This window comes from Gekko japonicus, unplaced genomic scaffold (genome assembly GCF_001447785.1).
Source record: "Gekko japonicus isolate JY-2015 unplaced genomic scaffold, Gekko_japonicus_V1.1 scaffold373, whole genome shotgun sequence".
Classification (NCBI taxonomy): Eukaryota; Metazoa; Chordata; class Lepidosauria; order Squamata; family Gekkonidae; genus Gekko; species Gekko japonicus.
The window spans coordinates 607,471-620,177 of record NW_015167542.1 but is presented as its reverse complement, the minus strand read 5'-3'; the positions used below and the strand labels follow the sequence as shown (position 1 = coordinate 620,177).

Here is a 12,707-nt window from a genome sequence, read left to right as displayed (position 1 = left end):
AACGTCTTCGGACAGCACTGGCTCTTCGGCTTTGAAACGGAGATGAGCACCACAACCCTAGAGTCGAATTCGACTGTCTTTCGAGCAAGGGAACCTTTACCTTTAATATATTTTAAAGTTGCTTTTCTGGAAGCAGGCATGCACCTGTGCTGCCAGAAATACCATTCCTGAAAGTACAAGAAACTTTAGAAACAAACTCAGATTTGAGGTGGTCGAACGCACATTTTAAAAAAGAATTTTTCAAGTACCACATGTAACCTTCCTATTAGCTCCTATATATAGAAATTCAGCTAGTCCTTAACAAAATAGTCATCTAAGGTGATGCAGCTCTTCTGTTTCACATGAAGAAACTAACTGTACCTTTTTAAAAGTTCTCTTTTAGTCTAAATTAGAGGATTTTATTAATTATAAAAGTCTAGATATGAAGATTTTTCTATTCATTTAACCTTGATTTGTAGAGGTATATAAACAGGAGACTCTGACATTTAGGATGGAGCATCAGTTGAACATGGCCTTGCAGGGGGCATCTCATTTTCTCCCCCACTACTATTTTTTCTTTCCCTTCCTGGGCACCGTCAGAGCTGGTCTCCTTTTCCTGCCTCCTTCTCAGATACCTGTTCCCTGTCTTCAGCTTTCTCTTTGCCTCCTCCCCTCCTGCCTCGGGAAACTATGGTCTAGTTGCACACTGGTGGCTGCCAGATCCAGCTGGGAAGCAGGGAACACACAGGAACTCTTTTTTCCCTTGCATCCCTCCCCACACTATGTCCTTTTCCCCCTTCTTCCTACCAATCCCCTTATTCTCACCTTTCACTCCTACTCACCCAACCACCCAAATTACCTTTTTATCTGCCCTTGCACCGCTGGTTATATACTTATTTCATTTATACCCTGCCTTTTTCCACAATGGGGACCTAAAGCAGCTTACATCATGCTCCTCTCCTCCATTCTATCCTCACAACAACCCTTTGAGGTGGGTTAGGCTGAGAATGTGAAACTGGCCCAAGGTCACCCAGTGAGCTTCCATAGCAGAGTGGTGATGCAAACCTGGGTCTCCCATATCCTAGTCTGTAACTCTAATTACCACACAACACTGGCTGTTAAGGATGGCGCTTCTGTTGAACAGTAGCAAACTGCAACTCATGTGGTAGCAAGCCACCCAGTAGTTGCTGGTCGGCCTGGCCCCAATGAGTTCTCCCTCAAAGGCCAGAACAGCTCTGGAAAGTACCCTGCTCCCAAGCTTCTACTGGCAGAAAGCAGGGATTGAGGGCTGGCAATACTTTTGCGGTTGCCTAGCAATGGTCACTGAGGGTATTCATTTCTTAAAGCTATAGGGTCTGCTTTTATTATTTTTAAGGGGGTTAAAACCTGCGATTTTAATTTCAGATTTTTCTGCAAACCGGAGGGATTTTTCAGGTTTGTAGAAGGAACTGACTTGTCTGTCCATGGCTCCAATCTTTGGCTTTAATTATTTTCAAATTTGGCCATATTGACATTGGATAGATTATATTTGATCAGTGTGGTACCATTATTTATGTATGTGAGAAACACTGTGAAAGAGATTATCTTAAACAACTTTTACAAATATAATGGCAATTTCAACTTCTGACAACTGCACCATACTTTAATTTCCTACATGAATCACAAATCTGATGGCTAGTACTGAAGACCTAACCCCCTAATTAATAGAGAGCTATGGAATTCCATAGGACGCTTGAATATACACCAGTCTTCAATCAAGACTTTGTACAGAAACAAAACAGCATCTACGTAAAACAGCGTAAGGCAAGACAAAAGCGGCGTGCTGTATGACTGGTCACAGAATCTTTTGATTTATGCCCCCTGCCGAAATCTAGTACACTATTGGTTTACCTGAATGTTGACAATTGTTCCAAACTTGCTGAAGTGTTCATTAAGCTGGGTGATATTGTTCAGTTCTGGGGGTATTTTACGAACTTCCAGCTTGGTGTTTGTATACTGGTTCTTCTTTGGGAATCCTGGCTTATTCTGATTGTTATTAGCTTGTCTAAAGAAATAAAAATGTAGGCATTAAAGGAATGCTTGCTTCTGCAAAACAGCTTACTACCCTAAGAACTGCCTGCTGGGTCAAACCACAGTTCATTTAATCAAGCGCACACTATCCAGAACAGATGCCCTCAGAGGCTCACAAGCAGGGTAAAATAGAAATACCCACTTTTGTTCCTTGTTACTCAAATAATCCAGTTTTAGCCATCATGGCAAACAGTTATTGATACATATATCCTTTATAAATTTATACAGTCCTTAAAATCACTCACACAAGTAGTTATAACTGTCTACAGCAATACATTCTGTTGCTGGATGAATTACTTCCTTTTGTAATCCTGAACCTATCAGCAATCAGTTTCACTGTAAGCCTCCAAGTTTTAATGCTGAACTGCAGACCAAAAGGTTGGTAGTTCAGCAGTTCAAGACCAGAGTGCCGCATGACAGCGTGAGCTCCCATCTCTGGTTCCAGCTCCTGCCAACCTAGCAGTTCAAAAGCAAGAAATTGCAAGTAGATAAATAGGTACCGCTTCAGTGGGAAGGTAACAGCATTCCGTGCACCTCTGTGTCTAGTCATGCGGGCCACATGACCATGGAAACGTCTTTGGACAACGCTGGCTCTTTGGCTTGGAAACAGAGATGAGCACCGCATCCCTAGAGTCAGATTCGACTGGCTTTCGAGCAAGGGAAACCTTTACCTTTACTACCTATGTGGGCCTTTGTCACAGCTCAGGTGGGGTGTCTCCTGATGCTGCCACCACTCTGGATTTAGGTTCCCTTGAGAAGGCCCAGAGCACCCTCTCAAGACCTTCAGACCTCCCTTTTTGGCCGAATAACAGGCGTGAGGACCAGGGAGACTGAAACAAGGAAAAGGTTTATTTTATAGGAGGTCAAACAACAAGGAGCAGAATAATAACAGTAAGTGGGTGAAAAGAAAGAAATCAAATGCCCTAACGCGTCTGAATATATACTGTCCCTAGCTCACTACTCCAAGTGACACTAGACTACTCACCCCTCAGGATGAGGGTTTCTTCCTGCAGTAGCCTTCCTTCTGGCTCTGCCCTCTGGAAGAAAGAACAGCTTCTGCTCTGGCACCAGCCCTTTTGTTCCTTAGCCCTCTTCTTCCCTATTGGTCAATTTTGGCTCCAAAACCTCTCAGGGGTTTCTGGGAGTTGTAGGCCCAGCCTCACCTACTGCTACACAGGCTTCCTAGGCCTGCTAGGGCATGCTTACACAGCCCAGATCATGACAGCCTTAGAAAGCATTGCTAACAACAAAGCTGGCGGAGGTGATGGTATCCCTGCTGAGCTATTCAAAGTCTTAAAAGATGATGCTGTTAAAGTGCTGCACTCAATTTACCAGCAAATTTGGAAAATGCAACAGTGGCCACAGGATTGGAAAAGTCAGTTTACATTCCAATTCCAAAGAAGGGCAATGCCAAGAAATGTTCAAACTATCGCACAGTTGCACTCATATCACACGCTAGCAAGGTCATGCTCAAGGTCCTACAAGCTAGGCTTCAACAGTACGTGAATAGAGAACTGCCAGAAGTACAAGCTGGAGGAACTAGAGATCAAATGGCCAACATTCGCTAGATTATGAAGAAAGCAAGGGAGTACCAGAAAAACATCTACTTCTGCTTCATTGACTATGCTAAAGCCTTTGACTGTGTGGATCACAACAAACTGTGGCAAGATGGGAGTACCAGACCACCTCACATGTCTCCTGAGAAACCTGTATAAGGGTCAAGAAGCGACAGTTAGAACCAGATATGGAACAACTGATTGGTTTAGCACAGGAAAAGGAGTACAACAAGGATGTATATTGTCACCCTGCTAAGTAGTGACAGACTTCACGTTCCTGGGATCCAAGATCACTGCAGATGGTGATTGCAGCCATGAAAGTAAAAGACGTCTGCTCCTTGGGAGGAAAACTATGGCAAACCTAGACAGCATAACAAAAAGTAGAGACATCACCCTGCCAACAAAAGTCCTTATGGTCAAAGCAATGGTATTGGCTGCGAGAGTTGAACCATAAGGAAGGCCAAGTGCCAAAGAATAGAAGCTTTTGAATTATGGTGCTGGAGAAGACTCTTGAGAGTCCCTTGGGCTACAAGAAGATCAAATCAGTCAATCCTAAAAGAAATCAACCCTGCCTGTTCCCTGGAAGGCCAGATAATGAAACTGAAGCTCAAATACTTTGGCCACCAAATGAGAAGGGAGCACTCACTGGAGAATACCCGGATGCTGGGAAAGACCGAAGGTAAAAGAAGGGGACGGCAGGGGCGGAGTCGAGCGTCGCAACATGGCGGACGCATGATTTAGCTGCTCCCGATCGATCCTTTCCCCCTGGCTTCAAAACCTTACCGAAATACGTTAAAAGAAAAACAAAGTAATGGGAAGACTGAAAGGAAACAAAAATAAATCACTTGGCAAAGACTCATCGTCAGTAGCCACCTATTTTCAAAAGGATTCATCTCAAACGCCGCCGGCAGATAAATCCTCCAAAATGGCGGATGACAGCAGCCCGAATGGCTCGAAAGATGCAAGGGACGAACTCCTCCAAAAAAAAGACCTACTCGAACTCAAAGAAGACATCCAATGCTATTTCAAGGAGTCTATGACGGAACTTCTGCAGCCTGTTCAAAACAAACTGCATGTAAAGCGGCGGAATCGGCACTAGAAGCAATGGAAACAATGCAGGTAGACTTAATCTCTTTAAAAAGATCAGAAAACATGTTGCAAATCAAGTTAAACTCCCTTGAACATAAATGGAGACAATTTAATGTAAAACTAAGAAGGATAGAAGAGGGAGCAGAAAAAGAAGCGAGCGATTTATCATCTTTTATAGCCATGTGGTTGGTAAAAGCAATGAACTTGGAGGAAGGTTTGAGCCCAGCAATAGCTAAAGCTCAAAGACTGGGGCCGTTGGCAACGGTGCGCCAAAATCGTCCCAGAGACATTTTAGTCCAATTTGTTCACGCAGCATTCAGAGAACGATTACTTAGGGAGGCGAGGAAAAATGACTCCTTAATATTCAGAGGAAAGAAAATACTGGTACTTCTGGACCTCCCTCCAGAAGCGTTAGAAAAAAGGAAACTCTTGAAAATTTTTACTTCCAAGCTATTACAAGCCAAGATCTGTTTCAGGTGGAGTGCTTCCTCTAACATAATTGTATACAAAGATGGATCATTATTGCAAGCATCGGATTTAAAAACGGGTCTTACACTTATGAAGGCTCTTCATGTAGAGGTAACTCAAGAAGAACGAGCTGAAATAGAGGCACACCCTGCTTTTGGGACACAGGAAGAGAGAGATAACTGAACTCTAAACGGAACGGTTTGAACTGTTTAAGTGTTTGGAACTTCATGGTTGGCATTTAAAAAGAACAGAGAAACGCAGTTTAGAATTTAAGACAGCACCTCGTTCCTGCTAGACTTTATAAAGTGTTATGTGTTTGGAACTTTATGGATGGCATTTAAAAAACAACAACGGCGGGACCAGAGAAAAGTGGTTTGAATCCATGACAGCAGCACGTTGCTGCTAGACTTAAAAATGTGTTATATGTTCAGAACTTCATGGTTGGCATTATAAAAAAAAAAGCAGAGACATACAGTTTTATAATGTGTTATATTTGATCAGTAGTAAGCTGTTTGACTTCAATTTTTATAAAGACCATTTTTTGGGGAAGTATAGAGTATAAAATTATTATGGCACTTCTAATTCATTTGTTAAATAATAATATTGACCATAATGGTGCTTAAAACCTATTTTATTTGATGAAATAATAGGTTGAGATATAAAAACGGTATTATAAATTTAATTCATTTATTTGGAGGTAAAGAAATATTAATATGGTGATTAAAACCTGTTTTATTTAAAGATGGTTTTGGAAAGGATATAATAATTATTATTAAGGTGTTGAAAACCATTTTTATTTTATAAAGGTTATAATTATTATGGTGCTTCAAACCTAATTCATTTGTTAAATAATAATATTGACTATAATGGTGCTTAAAACCTATTTTATTTGATGAAATAATAATTTAAGGTATGGTGAATAAAACCTATTTTATTTAAAATCTTAATGTAAGATGGTTAACATTAAGATATATTAATTTAAAATTATAATATATATTAATATTTTTTACTGTTTTAAGTATGATTTAAAGTACAGAAATCATGTGAAGAATGAAGACAATGAAGAATGGAGCAGTAGATGTGAGGAAAGAACATCTTTGAAAACTGAAAAACTGTGAATATGGTGTTTTCTTATCATTTCTTATTATCATTTAATGTAAAACTAGGAGAACAAATATGGTTAATTTAAAAGTGGCCAGGGGGGAAGGGATTGAAAGAAATCCAGTAATTAGCATTTTTATTGATAAAAATTAGTATAGTTAAACGGACCAGGAAGAGTTTGATCTTTTCCTGTTTTTTTTCTGCAGACTGAGGCAGAAATTCTGTTAACTTAGCCTATAGATTAGGCGACTGTGGGTTAGGTTTTTGTGTGTTGATTAAAATTGTTGTTTAGTATTTTTTAGTTTGTAGTGGTGGGGTAACAAATACCATACTATCTAAATGGTTGACTGCAAACTAGTTTCATGGAATTGTAGAGGCATGAAAAACCCTGTAAAAAGGAGGCTAACTAATATCATTGTAAAAGAGAAACCAAACATAGTATTTCTACAGGAAACTCATTTAAAAACAAAAGATCACAAAGTATTGGCAACATCTTGGTTTAATCAATCATATCAGTCATTGGGTTCCTCAAAAGCAAGAGGTGTGGCAATTTTAATTTCAAAAAATACTCCGTTTCAAGTAGAAGACACAAAATTTGATACCAAGGGAAGATTTATTTTTGTTAAGGGAAAATTAAATGGAAAATTATTAACGTTGGCTTCAATTTATTCCCCTAACTCAGAACAATTGCCCTTTATACAAAACACCTTAGATCAACTATTTGCTTTTCAACAGGGGGAAGTAATCATAGGAGCAGATTTAAATATTATTGACAACCCTAAAGTAGATAAAACATTTATTAACCCTAAAGAAAAGCAGAAAAATTTGAATAGAACAGGATTGGGAAATATATTAGAGAAATTAAACTTGGTGGATGTTTGGCGAGAGTTACATCCAGGGGAAAAGGAATATACTTTTTTTTCTGAAGTTCATAAGACCTATTCAAGGATAGATTATATTTTGGTAACAAAAACTCTATTAAACAAGGTTAAGTGTGCAGATATAGGTAGCAGAATAGTTTCAGACCATGCTTGGATAACTACAATGATTGAAAACTTTGATAACGAAACAAAAACCCCATCATGGACACTGAATAAATTGTTGTTGCAAAATCCTCGTTTTACAGAGTCTATTTCAAAGGGAAATTATAGAATATTTTGAATTGAATAATACTGGAGAAGTTCCACAAGAAATTTTGTGGGATGTTTTTAAAGCAGTACTCCGTGGGAAACTAATTTCGATGGCCTCCTCCTACAAAAGAGAAAGGGAACAAGTAGTAAAAGAAATAAAAGAAAACATTAAAAAATTGGAAATAAAACACATGAAATATGGAGGAAATTATTGAGAAAGCTAAATTTAGAAAGGAAAAAATTAGATACATTAGAGACCTCAGTAGTACAAAAAAATTTGATGTATCTTAAACAAAAATATATAACAAAAAGCCCAAAGTCTTTTCAGAGGCTTAAATTTAGAATTCAAAAACAACAAACCTCAAATTTAGTTTATTCTATTAAAACATCTACGGGGAAAATGATAAATTCTACTAAAGAAATTATAGAGGTATTTAGGAAATTTTATCAAAACTTGTATACATCTGAACAGCCGGTTAAGGACGATATACAAAGATATGACAAAAGGCTGTCAGAAACACATTTGGAATATATTGAACAACCAATAACAGAAAAAGAAGTAGTTAGTGCAATTGCAAAGATTAAAAATAATAAAGCCCCGGGAATAGACGGATTCCCTATAGAATTTTATAAAAAATATACATCACAAATTTTAATTCATTTAACTAACACCTGTAATAACATTATGGTAACAGGAAATATGCCCAATACTTGGAGGGAAGCCAAAATAATAGTATTACCTAAAGAAGGAAAGGATAAAACTAAACCAGAATCATACCGCCCAATTTCAATCCTCAATCATGATTTTAAAATTTTCTCAACGATATTAGCCTCAAGATTAAATGCAGTTCTCCCCGAGTATATAAACAAGGATCAAGCTGGTTTTATACCAGGACGCTCATTATTAGACAATATTAGAAAATCATTAAATATAATTCATTATTGTAGAGTTAAAAAGATCAATGCTGCAATTTTGGTGCTTGACGCCGAAAAAGCATTCGATAAATTGGAAATAAAATATTTACAGGAACTTTTAGCATATATGGGATTTGGCCCTAATTTTATTCGTTCAATAGATTCCCTGTATAAGGCTCCTAAAGCACAACTTAACATAAATGGTTATAGATCAGAGGAGATACAGATAACCAGAGGCACAAGGCAGGGGTGCCCACTGTCCCCCATTTTGTTTGCTCTTTCATTAGAGCCCTTTGCCCATGCCATAAGAAATAATAATCTAATACATGGAATTGTAGTGGATTCTGTAGAGCACAAAATAAGTTTATTTGCGGATGACACAGTTTTATATTTTAGTGATCCCATAAATTCATTGGCACAGATTGTGGAAGAATTAAAGAAATTTACAGCATTATCAGGATTCACTATTAACTATACCAAAACAGAGTTGTATCCAATTTTTTTAACAGAGGAAGAAACACAAGAGATCACAAGTCTTTTTTCTTTTAAGTGGGTTGTAAGTTCTTGGAGACACCTGGGAATACAAATCCCCCTAGATTTGCAGAAATTGTTCGATTATAATTATATACCGGTAGTAAAATCTATGCAAAATTTGATACAATCTTGGTTAAAAGTAAATCTATCTCTATTAGAAAAGATAGAGTTAATAAAAACTATTCTTTTTCCTAAGTTTTTATTTTTATTCCAGAATCTTCCAATCATTATAAAGAATCCGGTTTTACATACATGGCAATTGACAATATCAAAATTTATATGGAACAACAAAAGACCTCGAATAATTTCTTGTTATTAACTAGACCATTGAAAAATGGAGGACTTGGATTACCCAATTTGAAATGGTATTACGAAGCATCCCAACTAAAACAGGTATTACAATGTATGTCTCCAAAAACGCATAAAGATTGGGTACAAATAGAAAAGTCCTATGTATTACCTAAGTATCTCCATGAAGTAGTGTGGGCACAAATGAAAGATAGACCTATGTCAGTAAAGGATAATCCTTTTTTGAATTGTATTTTGAGTATTTGGGATAAGAATAGGAAAATAGTGGCCCCTGGAATTTCACCAGTGGCTGCGTTTCTGGGACAAAAATGGTTTCTTCCGGGGGAACATATAAATAATTATCAAAATTGGAGACAAGCAGGTAAATTTAGGATAAAGGACATATGTCATAAAAACCAGATTTGGACGTTACAGCAATTAGAATTGAAATATAAAATTCGTATACAATGGTTCCAGTACCAGCAACTCTTTAACATGATAACTAGTAATAATATGGTAGAAAATATAAATAGGCCCCTAACAGCATTTGAAACTCTTATTGATAAAGATATAACTGAACACAAAGGGATAATATCTATTTTATATAAACAATTAGCACAAAAAACTTGGGAAGAGGAGTCAACACAACAATTGGCATGGCAAAAGGATTGTAACAGAATTATTACCCCGGAACAATGGATTAGAATTTGGTCATCTAAATTGTATACAACAAAATCATTAAATATACGGTTGCAGAATTATAAACTTTTTGCTCGATGGTATAGAACTCCTCTGAAGTTGTTTCATGCAACGGTAAAAAAAGACCCTAAATGTTAGAAGGGATGTAACCAAACAGGATCTTTGTACCACTGTTGGTGGGCCTGTCCAAAAATACAAAGTTTTTGGAATTTAATAATTACAAAAATAGATATTATATTGGGAATTTATTTACCTAAAACACCGGAAACTATATTGTTAAATCTTTGGGATAAAGGTTGTTATTCAGAAACGAAAGAAGAATTAATATCTTTAATGCTTATAGCGGCTAAAACGTTAATTGCCCAGGTTTGGAAAACAGATAGGATACCAACTGTAAAACAATGGTTTACAAAGTTATGGGACATTGTAATAATGGATAAAATGGCAATGCAAATTTTGGAAATGGAGCAACCTCAAAAAACAACAGGATTTGTAGAAAAATGGTTTGTGTTTTTTGATTATGTGAACAATGTGAAAGACGATATGACAGAGTTACCTGCCAAATATGTTGATTTTGTATTGTATTGAATGTTGTTTGATATAAAGTTATAAAAATTAATAAAAATAAAGTTATATATAAAAAAAGAAGGGGACGGCAAAGGATGAGATGGTTAGACAGTGTTATTGATGCAATGAACATGAAATTAAGCAACTCCGGAGGACGGCGGAAGGCAGGAGGGCCTGGTGTGATGTGGTCCATGGGGTCGCGAAGAGTCAGACTCGACTGTGCGACTGAACAACAACAACAACAAAAAATGTGTAATCTCTTTGTTAGAGCATTTAAGGTGGTTTAAAACACTAATAAAATAAATCAGATGCAATAGGACAAGAAAACAGTATAGTTCTTTTAGGCCACAGTTTCTTCAAAAGAACATATCCAGAATTCCCTGGTTTAGGCCTCTCTCTTTATTTTGTGTGCTGAGCACATCCACTTCTCAGCAGCCCTCAAAAGTGAGGGAAGGCTTACCCAGCTGGACTCCTAGGTGTAGCTGTCCCTCCATAAACGTACTCTATGAGTTTCTTGTGAATTTTTTTAAAAAAACTATTTATTAAGTTTCCAAAAAGAAAACAATAATACAGAAACAGTACAATTATAATATAAATACACTAATATAATGAACTACTATGTGAAGGCAAGCAATCAATATAACAATAGTTGGGGAACAACTTAATAAATAGCTATTATTTTAAAACCGTCTGGAATTGAGTTTTTCAACTTGTTATTCTTCTCTACAAAATCAAGGAAAGGAAACCATCTTTCTATGAAATCTGATTGATAGTTTGGATTTTCTACCAATAAGGGTCAGATATTTTATCCATATCTAGATATTCCCATAACTTGTTGACCCAGTATTGTAATAAGGGTTGATTCTTATCTTTCCAATGTCTAGCTATAATAGAATTAGCTGCAACGAACATAAGTGAAATCAAATCGTTATGTATCAGAAGTATGTCAACACCCTCCCAAAGACTGAGTAATATAACTTCGGGATGAGGCAGAATATCGTAACCTGTAATTTTCTTTATCATGCTGAGTATCCCTGACCAATAAGTGATGATTCAGGGACACTCCCACCAGCAATGTAAGCAAGATCCAATTTGTTTACAACCTCTCCAACAATGCGAATCATATGTGAAAGTAATATGGTGTAACTTAAATGGGGTTATATACCATATATGTAGAAATTTGTGAAATTGCATTCATATGTTAACTGCATTCATAAGGTGGACTTTAGAGGACCATATTTTGGTCCACTGAGTTTCTGACATAACAATTTTACAGTGACATTGCCATCTTAATTAATTAGATTTCTTGGACCAAGTTTGTTGATTCAACAGTTTGTACAGGACAGAGATTAAGGCCTCCCCCCCCTTTAATAGGATTTTCTCAAAATCTGTAAGGTCCCTCTTAAGATAACCTTGCATTTCTGGACTACAGATCAGGTGACTTAATTGAAAATACTCAAACCAAGGGAGTTTAATACAACTTACAGGTTCCAATTTGATCTTACTCTTTGCAGACCCCTTTGTTGTAACATCACTTAATCTAGTGTCCATTTTCCTCCAGGAAGAACATATGTTTTTAAATTTGCCTGGGAGGAACCATCTCTGTCCTAAGAAGGACAAACCTGGGGAAATGTCAGGAGCTAATACTTTTCTTTTTGCATCCCAGATATGAAGTGTGATTTCCAGAAAAGGATTTTGACTTACTGAATGAGGTCTATCTTTTGGGTTATTCCAAATTGTATCTTCTATTACATCTGAACCTAGGAACGACTGTTCTATTTCCACCCAACCGTTGGGATCATCAAAATGAAGGTAACAGATTTTTTAGTTTCTTGTGAATTTAATGTGCCTCAGAAACAAACTTAGGTAGGATATGGTTTATGGCGACACTCTGGCGGATGCACCTCCCGGACCTACCGGGGGTGCGATCTGCGCACTACCGGTGGGGGGGGGGCGATTGTTCGCCGCCACCCCAGAGCCTATGTGAAAGGCTCCTAGCCATGGGGCTTTTGGAGGGTGGCCTGTTCACCAGTGCGTTACTGGGGAATTGAGGCGCTCTCCTGCCCCAACGGTCCTGCTGCTATGCGTCCAAATGGAACTAGAGCCGCTGACTGGGACGAGCATCGGAGATTGAGCGTTTTAAACAGACTTTAAGCAAGGTCTTATGACCAACAACGAACAGTGAGTTGAGTAAAAGCGAAATGCCAGTAATTTAAGAAGAAAGCCCTCCCCTGGGAATGGCGAAAAAAGCGAGCGGTGGAGGGACGCCTCCCAAACACATGAACTAAAAAGTGAGCTAACCGGGGGGGGG

At 37.7% G+C, this 12,707-nt stretch overlaps 1 protein-coding gene across 1 annotated transcript in view; it reads right to left on the bottom strand.

The window, feature by feature from the left end:
- The window catches only part of RBM27 (RNA binding motif protein 27), a 63,643-nt gene that overhangs the window by 14,200 nt on the left and 36,736 nt on the right, over positions 1 to 12,707 (bottom strand). The window contains exon 11 of the mRNA XM_015413612.1: positions 1,870 to 2,023. Within this exon, the coding sequence (XP_015269098.1) occupies positions 1,870 to 2,023 (154 nt within the window). The remainder of the gene's footprint in view (positions 1 to 1,869; positions 2,024 to 12,707) is intronic.